Source organism: Etheostoma cragini, chromosome 16, assembly GCF_013103735.1.
Source record: "Etheostoma cragini isolate CJK2018 chromosome 16, CSU_Ecrag_1.0, whole genome shotgun sequence".
In the NCBI taxonomy this organism is placed as follows: domain Eukaryota; kingdom Metazoa; phylum Chordata; class Actinopteri; order Perciformes; family Percidae; genus Etheostoma; species Etheostoma cragini.
In genome coordinates, this window is record NC_048422.1 from 3,640,711 (window position 1) to 3,660,547 (window position 19,837).

The following is a 19,837-nucleotide window of genomic DNA, read 5'->3' on the forward strand; positions in this document are numbered from 1 at the left end:
CCCCCCCCCCCCCCCAAAAAAAAAGCTACAGACTCAGAAATGGCACATACCAAGGAAAGCTCATTGTGGGACTGGCTCTAGTGGCTGAATCTTGGGAAAGAGACATCAGATACAGTATTAGTGGACCACTAAGGGTACATAAAAGCATCCAAAGAGCACCATGTCATGGGACCTTTAAACCTGTGAACTCTGGAAAGTCAAATCTGCAAGGCCAGATCATCTCTCAGGTAATGGGGAAAATGTTTTGTCATTTTGGCGGACGGACCATTCAAACTTTGAAACCCACTTCATCAATCATGTGTAAATGTTATCAGTTTTTATCGATTGCCCAATCCCAACCTTGCAGTTTCGCGGGCCTATCACAGCCCCGTCATGTAATTTTGAGAGATTATTACCCAGCTGCTGTGTTCTTTGTTACATTTCAGAAGTGTAGCTGTTAGGATAATTATTCATCAAAGAATGGTCAAAATCTCTGGAGGTATTTCAAATAGTTAGATTACTTGCGGAGTTTACAGCACTTCACAGCATATGTACAGAAAATGACTAGATAGTCATTGAAAGATAGTCTTTAAAATTAGCTTGTATAAAGGAAAAGGAACAATATTCACACAAAGAGAACTTTCTTATCTCTGGTCAGGGTTGACCTCTCCTCTGCATGCCCTGTCCTTTTTTGTACGTCCCACAAGGTCAGTGATAATCACATGAGAAACAGATCTGCATGTAAAAATTAAGCAAAGACTATAGCAAACATAATTGCCCTCATAGTAGCACTTTCTGCAGATGTTACCAAGTGTATCATACTATATACACAACACAGATACTGTAATATGTGTTTGGCCACCAGGTGGTGCAGTGATGCACTGCAACTCCGTAAAAAGCAGGCTTGATTCAGAGATGTAAAGGCAGCAGACATTAAGTTCTACAGCAGTGGAGCTGTAAGAAACACTAGACTGGGAAACAGAATTTGAGTTCTGCTTAAAAGACTAAATGTCTTTTAAATGTTTTCAAAATGTCTTCTTCTGCAATATGTGTAAATGTCCTTTCCTGTACATCTTTTGAAAACAAGGTTTCTACCATGTTTAAAGCAGGAATGTCACTGAATGATTCAAGGAAACAAAACTGGATTCCTTGGATTCCTTTAGCAAAGAGAACACTTGGACAAAAACGGGCAGAAGTTAAGATGGTGGTGGTATCATTAGAAGCATAATATAAACTTAAAGCACCCATATTGTATTGTACCAGAATAGGTTTACATGGTTTCATCTTCAAAAATCACCATATTGTTGTTGTACTGCACATTGCTGCAGATCTTGTTTTCACTCTGTGTGGTTATGTCTCTGTTTTAGCTAGAGTGAGACATCTCACTTCTATACTATCTTTGTTGGGAGTCCCACATGCTCAGTAGCTCGGTAAGATCCCATCAGCTAGATGACTCTTTCTCCAACTCTGATCAGTCCTAGTAGTTCTTTTGGAGATTATGGTCAACTAATGTGTGTTGTAGCTGTGTTTTGCCATTGAAAATACGCTAGCATGCTACAGTTAGCCACCTCGTCTTGGCTAGTGACATAGAAAGCCGTGCAGATTTTGAACAGCTCACCCGGAAAACCGTAACTCACGCAAAATAGCTTGGATAGTTGTTCTTTTTGTACGTTTTGTATGCGTGTGGAAGCACCAGAAACACAAAATAACACGCCAAATCCCAGAAAAAGTGATTTGTTTCATAATATGGGCACTTTAAACTAAACTAAACTTCATCAGTAGTAATATGTAAAGCCTCGGCTAAAAGCAGATATGTGGTCGCATTTGTTCGTTACTGTCGAATAAAAAAAACGTACACTTGTGGTGAATTTAAATGAAGTAAAAATGGACTGCACACAGATCCTGTTCATGTTTTGATGCTCCTCAATGTTTGTATATTTATCTTCTCAGGTCATGAAGCTGCGTTTGCTGCGTTCCTCTGCTGCCTCTGCAAGGTTGGAGCTCTCAGGGTAGATGATCAGCTGGCTATCGTTTTTCAGGTTTTTAACAAGTGAGCTGGTACGGCTGTGGTCTGCTTCAAACCTCATAGTTTTTAAGTGTGCTGTTGATGTACACTGTTCACACAAAAAAAGACTACTTCCTGTCCCTGAGTCTATGTGAAAGAAAACAATGGTTGGCATTATAGCCCAACCAAAATATTGGCAGGCCAATATCTTTCTTTTATATATTCATTCATCAGAATCATTTATAATGACAAAAAACCCTGATGTTGTCCTCGGGTCAAATTGACCCATTTTCCTATATTTTTTCACTACCCAATTGTAATTATCTAAAATAACATGATTGATTCCACAAAATGCTCTTTGGCAAGTAAAAATCTCTACTTTCATTAAATTTGGGGTGTCTTACTTAATTTTATATCAATTTTATGTATTGAAGTGGTTTCAAAATAGTATTGAGTAAAAGTTGACATTTCCAGTCTGTATTTATCCACTTTCCTTTTAATTTTAGTCTAAATAATTCGTAATTTCTGCTTTTCTAACTCAAACATTAGGAAAAATGTCTTATACATAGGGTTTATTGAACATAAATTCCAAAAATAACTGCATAAATAAAGTTATTAGTGTTACGTTGTTTAAAACGTCAAAGTGACAAACATTTAAAAAAAAGTATCCAAATTGATGAGTGAGCGCAGCTAGCACAATGTTAGCTTAACTGTTAATATTGATCACTTTTTATTCTGACCCTCCTACAACCTCCTGCTGCGTGTGTTTACGGTGTGTTTTTGCAGGTATCTGGCAGTGATGCGTAAGCTGCAGAAGACCTACAGAATGGAGCCAGCTGGGAGCCAAGGTGTGTGGGGACTGGATGACTTTCAGTTTCTGCCCTTCATTTGGGGAAGCTCCCAGTTTGTAGGTGAGCTTCACTACAGAATTTAGTCAAAATGATTGAAAACAAGCGAGTCTGTACCTGCTCAGTCTCACATTGCTAGACCTTCCTCCGCAGCGCTTTGGAGGAGGGTCTGGCTAGTCCACGCAGCATTCCAGGACTGGTTAAAAAAAACATGCTTTGGTTTATTGGCATTTCTTTAAAAGTTTTTCTCATTGTGGTACTGGCTCTATTGGCTGTAATTCTGCACCAAGGCTGAATTTTGGGAAAGAGACTTCAGATATGGTATTAGGGGACTATTAAGGTCTATATAATACAGACTTCAGATACGGAATTACGGAACCAATAAGGCCTATATAAAAGAGACTTCAGATACAGTATTAGAGGACCACTAAGGTCTATATAAAAGAGACTTCAGATACAGTATTAGGGGACCACTAAGGTCTATATAAAAGAGACTTCAGAGACAGTATTAGGGGACCATTCAGGTCTATATAAAAAAGACTTGAGATACAGCATTAGGGACCTCTACATAAAAGCAGGTCTACATAAAAGCATCCAAAGAGCGCAATGTCATGGGACCTTTAATCAAAAACAGCAATCTCCTAGATGTGTCACTACACATTTTTCTTGCTGTTTTACTGGATTCAAATCCTTTTTCAGTGATCGAAAAAAAACTATTTATATTCATTCATAAACTAAACAAAGGTAGGCTTAGAACATCTTTACTTACTGCAATGAACGTAATGATGTATGCATCTGTGCATCTCCACAGTAAGTGTGTTAATGGGAAAGGAAATGGTGACACCTGGTGGTGAACATGTGTACTTACAGCTCCTTCTTCCTTCAGATCACCCGACGCTGGAGCCTCGGCACTTCCTTGATGAGAGGGTGGTGAACGAGCATCAACACGAGTACATGTTTCTGGACTGCATCAAGTTTATAAATGAGGTGGGAAATAAAACACATTCACGCAATCTTTCACGGCTAAACAAATGGAGATCACAGTTGATGTATGTGTTACAAAATGATTGTTACCATAGATGATTACATACCTGTGGGATATACTGTATGTCTGAACAAATTAAATAATTGATATTTATTATGTATAATACATTATAATTGACATGTTTTTGTGATTAACATTTTTATATAAAAACCTTTTAGAAACATACATTTATAACATACAAAGAATACATTTCACAACATGAACATAACCCCCATCACCACCCAACCAAACAAAAACCAAGAAAAGGATGACATAATAGCCACAATATACACGACAATACAACCAAATAATAACTATTAAACCTATGTGTAATGAAAACAGCAGCCCATCATACAGGTCTCGCCCCAGCACAAAGCTTCCTAGGAGCCCTTCAGGAAGCCTCACTATTTTTTAGTGTAGAAATTCAAACTGAAAAAAAACTGCTGCCACTCTACGCCAAGAAAAACAGCACATACGGAAGTGCTGCAAATAGCCGTGAAGCGTAGATTCGCGCCTGATCGTGCGTCTGGCTGTTCAAACTCGCAGTTCTCCGCGCCGGTCAAAAAAGCGATCCTCCCCCCCCCCCCCCCCCCCCCCCCTCACCGTGTGTGTGTTTGTTTTTCTGTGTGTCTCTCTCTCTCCCTCCCTCTCTCCCTCTCTCCCTCCCTCTCTGTGTCTCATTTGTGAGCCCATCGTCCTCTCTCTCCATGTGCTTGATCGCGTGTCTCGCTTTAGACGCAGCTGAGAAGTCAAGACAGCCAAAATCACCATAGACTTGCTTGTTTTATTTTGAAATTTGGTTTATTTTGTAAAATATCCAGCTGCACTGTGGCTTTCCTGTATGTATATGACTACCTGCCTGGCTTGGATTTCGTTTCATTTGTTTTAAAATTAACACACTATAAATGCAGAACGGAGTACTGCTCAAGTTTAATATGTTTATTTATCGCAAGCAATATTGTTATTGCCATGTTTAACGAAATCTATGGCATATTGTCCTAATATCATACAGCCCTAGTGCTATGTGTACTTTAAGTAGACATTGTACTTATTTTGTTCTTATTTAGCTGTTGAAAATGAATGAGTCCATCTCAGCTATGTCCAGGAAAAGGTCTATGGGGTTCAGGCAGACGGATTGCGTAGTTAGAGTGCTAGAGCAGGAACCATGCGCTTTGTTTTTGGTTTCAAAAGGAAAAGGAGTGTAGGAAAGTGGAACAGGGCGTTGTTGGAGCAGCTACATCCTTTTCCTCCTTCCCATTCTGGGGCAGTCCCTCCTTCCCTACTTTTTCCTGCTGTTTGACCTCTCCCTCCTCCTCGCGGTCACTAATGGATGCTTCCGTTGTTTCGAGAAGGGAAGAAGTGCCTCCTTGGTTCCCCTCCTCGGTTACTCTGTTTTTTCAAAAGAAGATCTGAAAATGAGGTCTTTTGGTCATGATAAATGTTGGACCAGCATTGAAAAAGGGAAGCGTCTCCTGTCTTGTGTCAAGTTTTAAACACTCAAGTCAAGCTAACTTACTGGGGAAACACAAAGGGGCCAGCAGTCAGGTAATGCCTTGTCAAAGGTTCAGCTGCTCACCTGAGTATGCTTTGGTCTTTGAGCCAAATGGCTTATTTTGTCCTAAGAAAAGAGTCGAAAAGCAGAAGATGGTACGTCATAATGAATCCAAATGAATGTTTGGTTCTAGAAGCTTGGTGACCTTGTGACCTATGGCGTTCTTCCACTGCATGGTCGACTCACCTCGACTCTACTCGCCTTTTTTGGTTTTCCATTACGAAAAAATAGGCCATTATGTAGTAGCAGACTGCTGACTGTTTAATCACTGCGTCATCATTGCTAGCGACAGACGGGGGTGTTCTGAGCAAAACCGCCGTGTTTTAAGTATTTTACCCAGCTTTTACCTTTTTTCGCTGCCTCCAGCTTCTTTTGAAACTAAATTTGTCTTCTGGCAATTACCTCAGAACGTCGAAGGTGTGTTGCTTTTTATTCTCGTTATATGTGTGCGTGTCGCGTTAGATCACGGCTGTTTCCTACTTTGACGACCAGCCACAGTTCACCTCACGCATGAGGCGGTACTTATCTGCAATGGAAAAAGGAGGACAGGGCACCGCTGCCAGGTTGAGCCGAGTCCAGGTACCATTAATGGAAAAACAAGTGGCACCCTCTGGTGCTGGAAACATAAAGTTAATGTGGAAATGCCACCGCAGTTCATTGCCTGGCCACCTGAGTCTGATGCAAAAAGGGAGGAATCTCCAAATACCCCCAAGTTAAAATGCCCCAATTTACAATTAAACTGAACATGTTTACAGCCTGGTACAGCTTCTTAATTCAAGGTGTGCCACTTTGAGTGACAGGTTGGTGCCTTCACTGGAGGTGAGCATAGACTGTAGGCTTCATTTGTCCCTCCTCAGATCCACCAGGCTCCACCTCTTTGCCCATCTTTGGATGTTGGGCACTGCCCAGATGTGACAGCTGAAGCCACTCGGAGCTTGCCCACTTTGAGTTTCATTTTTGCTCCTCAGAATCCTATGTGTGACCTTACAGAGGCTACGTCTATATTTTATACTGTCTATGGTTGTACCTATACTCGCTAACTCTGTGAACTGCTGTGGCTGGCCACGTCAGTCACAATAGATTCTCTGAGATTGTCTCAATTTTCTCCCTAGCGTTCCGTTTACTTTCGGGCATTGTTTTAGGCCTTTTATTGACAGGAAAGGGGCGAGAGAGACGGGGAGTGACATGCAGCAAAGGGACGTGGGTTGGAATCTAACCTGTGTTCGCTGCAGCAAGGACTGAGCCTTTGGAAAATTATTTTAAATGGTTTTGTTTTGCACTCCTATTTCCGTCTATAGTCCATTCGATTCAAAGCAAACTATAATGCATGTTTTTATAACATGCACAAGGACAATACTTTCTCCTGATTGGCTAGTAGGTGGATGTTAAACATGGGGACACCTTAAATGTGCTTCCTGTCAACGGCTACCCATAACCTCTATTCCAACTCAAAGTGCAGGGTTTATTTAACAGTGGGAAACCATAACAACACAACTGAGGCTTAATAGTTAATAGCACTAAAGAGGGATTTATTGTATAGCATTTTCAGGTTCACACCTGTATTTTGTGTTTGTGCTAGAACATGTTTACATGTTTTAATGTTCCAAAAACACTTTATTTTTCTCATCCTGCACCCCCTGTATGCTCTGTTGGAGCGCCTGGCTCTTTAAGCCCCCCTTTCGAAAATGACCAGTCTGCTTTAATTTCGTATCCGCGCAGCACTTTCTGCCGTTAAAAACACCAGTAAAGGCTTATTGACCAAAAATGACACAACCAGCACGTTTCACATTTAATGTGACCCGAAACGGGAGAAATGAACAACATTGGCAGCCAAGATCATATATTTCCCGGTCAATAGCATGGAGCTACTATTGTTAGCAGTGGACAGTAATAGACTGTAGCAGCACTTTCTATCGTAAAAAATCACAGATAACGGCTTCTGAACCAAATACTACTTAGCCGGACATGTTTTACCACTAATGTGACCCGAAATTGGGGAAAATGTAAAAAATTGGGTGCCGAGATTGCATCGTTTAGTGCTGTTAGCATGTAGCTATTTGCAACAATGTTAACACTACGGTAGCGTAAAAAGAAAGAAAAAAAAACACTCCACTCCTGCCTACCTGGAGCAGATGACCAATCATAGAAGGCTGACTCGGTGTTACGTGACACCAAGCCGGAAGTAGACCAAAATATGTTGAAACCAGAGCATTCAGATCAGTGGGAAACGTTTTAGTTCACATTTAATTTGAAAATCCGACATTATAGCTTTTACAGAAAATACAGAAAAGCATAATAGTTCATCTTTAATTTTCACTGTTGAAATGGACCTGAGGTTTAAACAGATTACAAAAACATGTTAAATGTGTTTTTTTTTTTTTTTTTAGTTTGGTAAGTGGAACTGAATAAACATGATTACACACTCTGGGCGTTCTTTCCTCTCGGATCTATTACTCGCCTTCTACAGTCTTGACTGCAGTTGTTTACTGCTGCTCAGACAGGCTTTAAGCACGCAACACTCCATATGTACACCCAAGTATTGTCCTCCCATTCACACACACGTGGATACTTCAGCCTTGTGTTCTTTTTTTGATTCACACACAAGGCTCTTGTGTGTGTGTGTGTGTGTGTGTGTGTGTGTGCTAAACATGAGTCACTTCCTTCCCCACATGCTGCTGTGAATCACCCCTTCCTCCAGGGAATATGGGCTGTCTCCACCCCCCTTTCCTCCCTCTTCCATGCCCTTCCCCCATGTGTTCTCATGCGAGGCCCTGGAAAGTGTCTAGAGCAGTGTGAGAGGGGGGTGGATGGGGGGATGGAAAAAAAGAGGGGGATGTGGGATTGATGCCCCAGGGTCTAGGTTTGGGTCCCACTGCCTCTTGGGGAAAAATGGTGGGAAAACAGTCTATAGTCCTTAATTCATTTAATCTAACACACTCTGATTCCAGAATCTTTTTATGGTTATTTAGGGGATTGCTGGAACAACAATCAGCCTTTTTTTCTGTATTTCTTCTTTTTATTTTCTATTGGAGGAGAGAGAAAAAAGGAGATTTTAATAAATAACATTTAAAAAACTTGTATAGTCTGAACACCAAAGAACAATATTGGCTATGCAATTTTTTACCTGACATACCTAAGTAAAATAAATAAAAAGCCAAAGCTAGAACACTTCTGTTTTCTTTGTAACAAAATAGCCTACTGTGAAGAAAAAAAAAAAAACTTAATTCTTCTTCAGTCAAGTTCTCTTACAATTACAAAGTACATTAAATGGCTGCTGTTTCACAGTACCGTGCAGGGTCCGAAATTGCCAGTCGCCAAATGTGGGGGCGGGCCGACATACAAACGCAGAAACACTGGCGCACACACCCACCACCAGCCACTAGCTTCTGTTTACTGATAGCTAGCGTTTAACTCTGGCTAATTATTTAGCTAGTAGGCCTAAAGTGCAATTTTTGGCAGACTGCCTTCCAAAAGAAAGCACAGGAAACTGAGTCTCAGTTTACCTGTCTGCAAGGCTCTGCCTTCCACACTCCGTGTCCACGGCCACATGCAGCCATTTTCCTGAAACCGCCTGCGGGACACGAGGTTTCAGGAAAGTGGCTGTCTCGGCCTGTCTCCACCGCTTCCACCTGCAGGTTGTCAGCTGTGTGTCTGCCTGGTTTACTCTCGGACGGCCGATTTAACTCGCCGGTCCTCATCTATATAGTTTCATGTGTCACCTTACTCTCCAGAAACAAAAACAGGAGCTTTTAACAGCCAGGTTGGTTCAGCTGTAGAGCAGGCGCACATGTACTGGGAGCTTTATACCTCGACACAGAGGTCCAGGGTTCGAGTCCGACCAGTGACGATTTCCTGCATGTCTTCCTCTTCTCTCTCCCCTTTCTCACCTAGCTGTCCTGTCAAAAAATAATATAAAATAATTATTATTTAATTTTAAAAAAATAAAAAACACAATTTGCGATTTGATCTGGACGGGAAGGTTAAATCTGGGAGTTGGAAGGGGTGTGTCGCGACAGGTTTGTGGACATGAGTGTCGCACTTTCGGTTTCATGTTGCATATTGTTACAGCCCTAATAAGCCTACTTAGTCCATTTCTTTAGGAAAAGTAGCTTCTCATTTTTCTCACATGAAAGTCGGTTCCTCGTTACATGTGTAGCGTAAAGCTTGATTCATGGTCCTGCGGAGGCTCCACACGGAGCTTTTGCTGCAGCCCACATAAGTGGCTTAAAGTTTCTATTTGTGCACCGGTGGTTGCGTCTATCTCTTCGGAGAATAGCATTGCTGGCATGTGTGTTTGCGTGGGGAGTGTGTGGTAGAGTCAGTGAGAGTGATGGGGATTGACTTTGGAGCGAGTGCCAACTCCAGAGTCATAGTGAGAGGAACAAAGTGTCTCCCCTGGGCCTTCTGACCACAGTGGGAAATCTGGAACGTTTACTTCTCTGTGGGTTTTACACAACGAGTGACAAATTTCAAATACAAGTAGAGATGTGATCTATTTATATAAAAATATTGATTGAAGCCTCGAGTCTCAGACCAAAATCAAAATGAATCATCAGTCATTTGCATGTAACTTTTAAACTTGTTCTAGTCACACGTAGGAATGTGGGATAAATCCCACAGCAGGACTTATCTTTGGATTGCTTACTGCTTTAAGCTCAAGATCTTCCTTTGACAGTACAATCTGTTCCTTTACAGGACTTTCTGGTCCTTTTATTATCACTAGCGCTGCATTGCTCACATTCCCTTGCTGAATCAGTTGTTCCTTTTGAAATACAACAAAATCTACTGCAGAAATCGGACTTGGATTTACAAAGTTTGCCATTTGTTTGTTGGTTGACAAAAGCAGCGTCAGTCAGCTTGAATTGTGTTATTTCCAATGGCTTCACTGGTGACTTCATTTCGCTGTGTAAAAAAACAAACACATTACCGGCCTTGAGCCAGGCCAACAACATTAACTACCTCTCCATTGTCCATCAATAAGCTCACTACGTTCCAACACCTTTCCAAAATGTCTTAGTTTCTGCCATGAAAATGGGTCGTCATTGGGAACCATTATAACTGACTCAACTCAAAAGTGATGCACAAAACGTTTGAAAGCCACTTTTCCAGCCTACATAGGAAGTGTTTGGTACTCTGAAGACTGATTTAAACAGCATTAAAAGGAAGCTTCAAAAGCTATCCTGTTGAAATCATTTAAACCTTGTGATGCATTCAAATTACCTAAAAAGATTAACTAAGATTTATAAAATATATTGATTTTAATCAAAGGTTGGAAGTTAGATAGTTAGTTAGCATACTTGTTGTGATTAGACCTGCACACAAGTGATAAACTTTCCTTGTCAGTCTCCATAATCTCTCAAATATGGATATACAGTGGCTTGAGAAAGTTTACACACCCATGCTAAAGTTGATTAAAAAGAGGAATGAAAAAAGATCTTTTGAAAATGAATCTTAATGCCTTAATTAAAAAGAATTCGGAAAATCCAACATTTTAAGGACACAAAATTTCTTTGTGAATTAATAATGTATCGTAAATAAATAAATAAATGTTCTTTCTTAAAATACAGGGGGCATAAGTATACACCCCCCCATGTTAAATTCCCATAGAGGCAGGCATATTTTTATTTTTAAAGGCCAGTTATTTCATGGATCAGGATACTATGTATCCTGATAAAGTTCCCTTGATCATCTCTCAATGCAAATCAAACCAGCTATTAAGCTAACTGAAATAACACCATACCAATCTCTAGGTATGGTGAAGGGTATGTGATGAAAGGAGAGGTTAGTTTTATTCCAAAAGCCAAGGGAACTTTATCAGGATGCATAGTATCCTGATCCATGAAACAACTGGCATATAAAAATATGCCTGGCTTTAACATAGGGGGGTGTATACTTATGTCACCTGTATTTTAAGGAAGGACATTTATTTATTTCCAATACATTAGTCATTCACAAAGAAAATTGGTGTCCTTTAAAAAAGGTTGGATTTTCCTAATTTTATTGAATTAAGGCATTAAGATCCATTTCCAAAAGATGTTTTTTTATTCTTCTTTTTAATCAACTTTAGCCCGGGTGTGTACACTTACTAAAGCCACAGTACAGCAGCGGGTGCAGGGAGCTGCTGAATCCCTACTGTACAAGGCTCATTGATGCAGTTACCCCGGTTACAGGTGTCTTGCCAAAACGCACATTTCCCCGGGCCGTTCTGCGGGCCGCTCTGCCAGTTTCCACATCGCCTAAAACTACCACGATGCGTGACTGCTACACAAAAAAAGGGCACCTTGAATCTCTAAGTAAACCGCAGCCGAACCGTGTTAACGGTTGAGTTTTATAAGAAACTGCCTTTTCTGATAATCAACCTACTATACCTTACTAACATACTGTAGTATACTACAATACTGCTGTATACCCATAGAATTCACAATAAGACACTCATTCATTCAAACCTTTATTTGTCCTCGAGCAATCATTGAGGGGCGAGCCTCAACTTCAATGTTATCGAGTCAGATTACAAAGACAACAGAACAACACAGAAAATATACCCAGAATGTTTTATTGTCTTTCTGTAATTCTTCTGTTTGGAATTACAGAAAGACAATAAACCATTCTAAATTGGCGAATGATTTGATAAATAAATAAGGATTATAGGGATGCAAAAGAAAGTACCATTATGTGAAGCAGTTCCAAATAGAAATCTGCAGGTTTAAAGTCGCAAGGCGCTTTACTTACGCCATATAAAACCGCCTGCTGTCAAATGGTTAAAGTGAAAAGGTGGATATTTTCAACTGTAATATAATAGTTTAATGTTATTTTAATTGTATTAGTAGAATCTTAATCTGCAACTTTCTCTGTCAGGTAAATGTGTTTTCCTCTGAAGTACACAGTAAGTCAGTAGTATAGGCCTACAGTTGCATGTTTAGTGCTTCGGAGGTCTTCTGTAAGTTATTTCAAAGTACAATGGTTCTGGAGAAAGCTGCAATTAGCAATGCAGGAGGCTAAGCAATCGGCCCATTCGAATAGACATGTTTTATATGGGCACTGCATAAGTAATTGACAATGTGTGAAATACCATTATCAGTTTGTGTTTCCTTTTCCACTGTACTTTCTGTAGCTAGGTTCCACCAGACGTGTCTCACTTTGCCCCCTCTATGTCACTCTTTCTCTGTTCTTTAGATGAAGACCGGTCCGTTTGCGGAACACTCCAACCAGCTGTGGAACATCAGCGCTGTTCCGTCCTGGTCCAAAGTCAACCAGGGCCTGGTCAGAATGTACAAGGCGGAGGTACGCTTGCTTTGTCTCTCTCCCATCGTCAACTGATCAGTGATTTGTCAGTCGGATAATCAATCTGGTGGAGAAAGAGTCCATGCAGGTTTTAAAGCATTAATTAACCCTAACCCTAGTATCACTGTGTGTCATCTAGGCTGACCCCAAACTAAAACGCTAAGTGAAAAAAACTTAAATTACAACTTGAGCAGAAATACAATTTATATGGAAGATTTCTTTCTTCTTTGCTAGGTAGACAGTACCTTACCACAGTCAATGTAGGAGATTAGAGCTGTCAGTCTTCCTTTTATAATACCATTCAAATTTCATTGGTAATTCTTTTTTTAAAATATTCAATTAAAATTCAAATATGAGAACTTTGTAATGAAACATTATCTAACAAGTGTATTGGAGCGGCTCTGTTGTAAAGGCTAATGGTGCTCTGTTAGCACAATGCCATCATGTTAGAAAGCATAGCTGAAATTATGTCATAAACTAAGTAGCAATAGTGTTAGCCACGATGCTAACAGCAATGATAACTACGCCATAGGGTGCTTTCGCTACTATTTTAGTGAGTTATAAGCAACCTGTTTCTTGCAGATTTTGACTTGTTTGTGAATACAGCTGTCAGAAGTCAAGGCTAACTCTCAGCTGTAGGGCAGCTAACATTAACTTTAGCTGTCTCCATGAAGCTACCAGCTTAGCTCCTATAACTCGTAAGACAGTTAGGAAACCAGAACGAGCTAACTAATGATAAAACAAGCATTTTGGATTTTGAAGTCATGTTAAAAGTATTCCCCATCCTTCCTCCGAGTTCCAGTTACTCCCCACTGTACTAACATTACTCGGTATGTAACGATGGCTCACTGTCTTGTGTTTCTCACTCCCGTTACTTATTGTTCATCAGCCGTGACATGAGAAGACCGAGATTAGCTAATGTTAGCCAACCTATTTATAAGAAAAAAAAATCACATTTGAATAGTATAGATTTTTTACTATTCAAATTATATTTGACTTTTGTTAGCCCTAGAGGAGATGTATTTGTACTATGCACTCCTGTCCCAACTGACTGCAGATCATGCTGTATGTCTTTGGTAGTGTAGTTCATGCTCCAGCAGAGAAGGGTTATGTAAAAATGGAAGGTGTGACATATATAAATACTGTATACTGTATGTACAGTATATATTCATATTCATCCAGTTTTGACTTTCCAGTTATCTTGGTTCCCTCAGAGGTCAGAACTGTAGAAGTGGTTTGCAGTTGCTCGATGTGACGAAGCCTTTAGTAGAAACCAGGAAAAGACACCACGTGTTGTATCACGGTATAGGCCTGCACGATTAATTGTTATAAAATCCCAATCTCGATTCACCCTCTTCACTTTGATTTTTTTTCTTTTTCTTTTTTTTTATGACTTTGATTCTCATATAATTTTATAAACCAACTGGAACACAAACACTCCTTCTTTCTTCTGTGAGTTTTAAACATAGACTGTATAAAACAGATTTCAAAGCTTTCCCGAGTGCTGCGAAGCTCTCCGTCCTCTTCATCGAGGCCTCTATGGTGGTAGACTTGATATGATGTGCTAAAGTTGCCAAAATCAAATCTATGTTTGGTACTACCAATTTGTTTTGATTGATCTGTGCAATACACATATCAATTCTAAGCTAAAAAAAAATCGTGATTCACATTTTTCCCCAAATCGTGCAGGCCTATCACGGTATTATGACATTCAAAATGTAATGCAATATCCAGCCTTATATATCAATGTCGAAATAATATCAAAACGTATACTGCCTAGCTCTTATAAGAGTCTACAGCCATGCTAGAGGCACTGCATGGCTGGGCTTTGAGCTAAAGGCTTATGTCAGCATACTAACATCATTGCCCTCAGAAAATGAAAATGCATATTGGCTGATTATAAGTTTGGCGTTGCTCTTATATTTCTTTTAGCCCCATTAAAAGGTAAAACATTTCCAATACTTTGCTTTAGGAGGGATTAATTAATTTCTTTAGAAATCCTGGAGAAACTATTAACCTTCCCACCATCTGTACATTGTGTAAAATGCTGATACGCAAAATGCGTGCATGCTAACACACTCAACAAAATGGCACCCATGGTACAGTACACACTAAACATCAACATGTTAGCATAGTCACCTCAGGCATGTTAGCATGCTCAAAGCATTTGTCCCAAAGCACTGTTGTGAGCAGTACAGCTTCACAGAGCTGCTTGGGCAGCTGTAGACTTCGTCTTGTTTCTACCTCAGATATTGTTAAAGGTCCCATGGCATGAAAATGTCACTTTCTGAGTTTTTTTAACATTAATATGCGTTCCCCCAGCCTGCATATGGTCCCCCAGTGGCTAGAAATGGTGATAGGTGTAAACCGAGCCCTGAGTATCCTGCTCTGCCTTTGAGAAAATTAAAGCTTGGATGGGCCAATATGGAATCTTGCGCCTTATGAGGTCATAAGGGGCAAGGTTACCTCCCCTTTCTCTGCTTTGCCCGCCAAGATAATTTCCCCCCCCCCCATGAGAGAGAGACATCATGGCTTTCATACGAGCAAAGTGGCAATTTGTCAAGGCCACACCCCCAGCCTCCACCTTGCCCTAGACGGTTGCAGCTTCCTGTTTGGTGCTGGAGGGATCGCACCCATTGGTTGTTGACAGTGTTCACGTGATTTATCTTTACTACAAAGCCATCAAAGTTCAGATTTTGTTTGCTTTTGTCTGAACGTCAAGACAGGAAAAATACGGACTGTGTTTTATGACCTTACACCGAACGATTGAGACGATGGGAGTATGGTCCAACTCTAGCAAGACTCTCAGGGTTTTATTCCGACATTGGAAATTAGTCTGCGACGGTGGAAGGTCGGCATTAGTTGTAGGTTTTGCACCGATTGGACATGAGACTTTCTGTTTCAGTTTTATTGTCATTATTTCGAATACTAAAAGGCGTGACTACAGTTCATGGAATGGTCTTTTCTTTCCTTAAAAATGTAGCTATGAAAACTGGATACCTCTCCTAATCCTTCACCCTGGTCACAGAAACTGTTTTCATGTTTACATGATATCTAAGTAATCATTTTTCTTCTGAAAGCCAAACTGTCACTAGGTTCCTTATGAGCAAAACACCCAAACAGACCTGTGTGGTTGTAGAGGAGAGCGGCAGGAAAGGGTTAAGAGAGGAATGGAAGTGTGTGTGTGTGCGCGTGGGCGTCGGGGAAGGGGGGGGTGGGTGTCTAAACCCGTTCTCCCCGCCTGCATGCCCACATCCTGTGTTTTCCAGAGCAGCCTGTGAGTCTTCCCAAAGAGCTGAGGGGCCAAGCTGTCTGCCTCTCCCTCCCCCTCCCCCTCCTTCCCTTCATTAAATCCTCCCCTCCCTCTGTCCCGACCTTCCTCCAAGCCTGAAGCAACCATCAGCAGACTTGCATTCCTCTCTCCCTTTCCCTGGCCCCACACAGGGTTTCGGCAGAGAGTTGTACTATTAGTCCCAGAAAGAGCAGAGTCCACCATTTTCAGTCAGAGAGAGGAAGCAGTTCTTGGGGGCCTTGCTGCGCTGTTTTGGAACATAAACTTGATTGTGTGAAATGACACATGCTCAGGGAAACAAAAGCGGTCGGACTGTTAGCTTGACTGTTATAAAATGTTCTTTCCATGCATGAAAAGAAGATCGCCCACCCAGCGCTCCTCTACATTTTAAAGGCCCCTACATGTTTTTTTCACATTCAGCTCATTTACTACCAATCATGTATAAGTGTTTGTTTCATTCTCTTTCTCCAGGCAGCTATTGGGTTTAGTAAATCTACTATACAAAATCTACTTGCACGGACATGCAAGAGATAGATGGTTCATCACTGCGAACATCACGTCTGATTTATTTTTGTAGGTCACAAGCTAATTTAGATACTGGAGAGAAATGAATGAATTCCAGACACCAACCTTCAATAGCATCAGCCACATAAAGGCAGGTGTTATTTTATATTTTTCTCATGTTTGAACATTTTTAAATACCAAAAGGAACATGTCACCCAGTGTCACAGTGGGACTCCTTGATGTTTCTGAAAACAATGGAGTTCTATGGCAGGGTCTGTTCATGGGATTTGTTGACAATAAGAAACATCTCATCTGATTTAGCCTTTCAACACTGGTGTGCTGTCAGCAGTGTGTGTGATTTGTTGGTAAAAAGGACTAAACCGTATAAGCCATTTTGCCTCCAGAGCAACAACGTGGATACATATGTGGGTCAGGTTAGAAGACATGTCATCAATAGGATTGCCATAACGTTTTTTAGCAAAGTTGATTTCATCTTCATTATTACTTTGCAATGGGCTAGTCTTGTCTGTGATCTGACAATATAGTATGGCATTTGAATGTTTTGAATGTAGAGTTTATCTGTGATCAATGATCTTTTGATAATTTTACAAATTTCCATTGATTAAATATGCGTTTGGACCAGAGTTCTCCGAGGCATGCGTTTCCACCCCAGTTCTGCCCAGATGATCATGACTGATAGTGTCACTGCAGAGACCGACTGAGCACAAGAGTTCAATTCCACTGCGCTCCCCTAGCACAGCCTCCCAACCCCCAATGCAGACACCCATCACCCCCACCGCCGCTGCTCCCCGAAACTGGGTCCATGTCAGTACGTGCTAAGGGCTTCCTCTGGGTTGATCCACAGCCATTTTGAACGTGTTTAAAGTGAAAGGGCAGTGGGGAGAGTCATCAGCAACACTTTAGGTGAAGGTTAACTTTTGGGGTTTGGACTGAATGTCTGCTTTAAAGAAAAGTACCGTCCTGTGTGTCCTGTCCCTAAACCTCAAGCAATAGACAGTCCAGTACATAACCCCAGGCACGAAAAGTGCGAGGAACCTATTGTTTTTGTAAAGACTATTTTTCTGCTGTGCTATCGTTTTTCACAACTGACTTATTTTATTTGAGCTGTTTTTTTACTTTTCTTTAATGTTGTATGAAAACACTTTAAATTTCCTTGTTGCTGAAATGTGCTAAGAAGTAAAGCTGCCTACAGCGATTTAGTTTTGTGAGGGGTATTACTTTATTCTTTATGTGTTACTGGAAAAACAAATCCTGACAATGACTAAATTTCAAAGAAGGGCATCTCAAAATCAAGCATTGCTCTGTATTAATTTAGAAAATATATTCCCACATAACTCCCACATTTCTACCTTGAAATAGCTATATTTTAAAAACATGAGATGTAATGAACATCGGTAGCTATATTCCCAGCCAACGCCTACACACTTCAGACACATTTATTTTCAACAGTACTGTACTTTGTTTGAAGCATATTTCTTTCTAATGGACCTTCTCTCCCCCCCCCCCCCCCCCCCCCCCCCCAGTGTTTGGAGAAGTTCCCTGTGATCCAGCACTTCAAATTTGGTAGCCTGCTGTCCATCCAGTCGGGGAAGCCTTAACGCTCATGCCACGCACACGATGGAAAGACCAAAATCCCACCAGTTGGAACCAACAGTTTTCCCTTTCCTCGGGCATCCTCACATGCAACCACAACAGTAGCCAAAATGTACCACATGTAGTTTGACACACGCATTCCCACATTTGAACGCGTGTGGTCATGAAAGCTTGCAGCTATTCCATAACTTTAATGCAGAGCATGTTGTGGATGACTTTTGTGATTTTGGAGCATCTTTATATTTTGGTCATTTTATTTATATTATGGATAGAGTTTAAATCAGGCTCTTTTTTTGAGGAATTTCTTTTCTTTTTCTTTTTAATTTGTTTTATTTTAGAATTTGCTCACTGATGCTTGAATTTACCTTAAAGTGTGGATTCTCGTAGGCAGTAGGCTCATCAGAGTGAGGTGATGCAATTAAGAGTTTGTGTGACTTCCTCTAAATCTTTGAGTTTGTTTAACTTGAGTTCAGATGTTTTCATTTTGTTACAAATGTACCAGTATTTTAATTGCCCAGTTCATCCCAACATTTAAGTCACATTATAATTTTCAAAAAATAACTTTGTGTGAGTGTATTTTTTCTTAAACAAGATGTCTCTTGCGCAGAGGGAGAAAGTAAAAGACTACATTTTTAAAGCTCCTGTAACAGCTCATCCGAAATGGAATGTACATAATTTTATTCCCCTTAATTTCATGAAAAGTCGATTTAGATCTTACATCTTGAATATTTCCCCCTCACAGTCTGTCCCATACCAGTCACTGTCAATAGTCCAGGCCCATCTCACCCCAGTCTTGAGTTTGTATAGGTTCAGTTATGGTAAACATTGTAAATTGACAAACCATACTTGAACACATTCTTGGGGTTGTGCAAAGTTCTCAAGCCATTTAAAATAGTGTCGTTTTTTTTACACCAGGTTTTGAGTGTTAAATCCTGTATGTGTTTCAATTGGCATGTTTTAAAGATCATGGCATGCATTTTTAATTGAATAAAAGAAAAGCTATTTTTGTGTGTTCACATTGACCTGTCAAACCTGATTTAATAAATTCTGTAACTCCTCCACGAAATTCTGTTCTCACTATCCATGTTAAAGGTGCTCTAAGCCAGGGGTTCCCAAAACTTTCAGCCCACGACCCCCAAAGTAACGGTGCAAGTGACTTGCGACCCCCCCCCCACTATAAACGTACATAAACATTGCGCGCAACCGCGCACGCACTGTAGGCGTATCCAAACCCAAGCATATAGCAACAGTCATAACATTATTCTACAGTAATTTACTCATTACTTTAATTTGAACTTAACCTCACCTAATGAAATGAATATGCAATATGTTTGGAGCACAGCAAGTCCAGTCTTGGTTTAATGTTGGAGACCGCCACTTGTAGATCGTCCTCCACGTTCAGGTACATCGAAGGTACATCAGTGCCGAGAAAGTCTTTTCGCACAAGCACCTAGTGCCAAACGGCATCAGCACATCCAAAGCCGCCCTGGATAGCTGTGGGTATTCCCTCTCGAATGAAATCCAAAACGCCAGCGTCTTATTACACGCTGTCTTCAAGGTTCAATCGCTGGACAGTTCAACCAACGCGTCCTCCAGCTCGGATGTCAGATGATTTGCCCTTGTTTCAAATCAAAAGAGCTGTTCCTTTTTTATTTATTTGCTTGGTTTTATTTAAAATGTAACCACTGGTTTTATCTTGTTATCTTGTTTTTTTTTCTGGAAATCAACTTGCGACCCC

The 19,837-nt window shown here is 40.6% G+C and overlaps 2 protein-coding genes across 2 annotated transcripts in view; one reads left to right on the top strand and one right to left on the bottom strand.

The window, feature by feature from the left end:
* The window catches only part of crata (carnitine O-acetyltransferase a), a 40,616-nt gene extending 31,456 nt beyond the window's left edge, over window positions 1-9,160 (bottom strand). Inside the window, exon 1 of the mRNA XM_034896223.1 lies at window positions 9,150-9,160. The gene's annotated coding sequence lies outside the window, so the exon portion shown is untranslated. The remainder of the gene's footprint in view (window positions 1-9,149) is intronic.
* Window positions 1-19,156, top strand: part of ptpa (protein phosphatase 2 phosphatase activator) — a 26,446-nt gene extending 7,290 nt beyond the window's left edge. The window contains exons 6-10 of the mRNA XM_034896238.1: window positions 1,930-2,029; window positions 2,771-2,895; window positions 3,719-3,819; window positions 12,582-12,689; window positions 18,030-19,156. Of these exons, the coding sequence (XP_034752129.1) occupies window positions 1,930-2,029; window positions 2,771-2,895; window positions 3,719-3,819; window positions 12,582-12,689; window positions 18,030-18,104 (509 nt within the window). The 3' untranslated portion in view covers window positions 18,105-19,156. The remainder of the gene's footprint in view (window positions 1-1,929; window positions 2,030-2,770; window positions 2,896-3,718; window positions 3,820-12,581; window positions 12,690-18,029) is intronic.
* The last annotated feature ends 681 nt before the right edge of the window (window positions 19,157-19,837 follow it).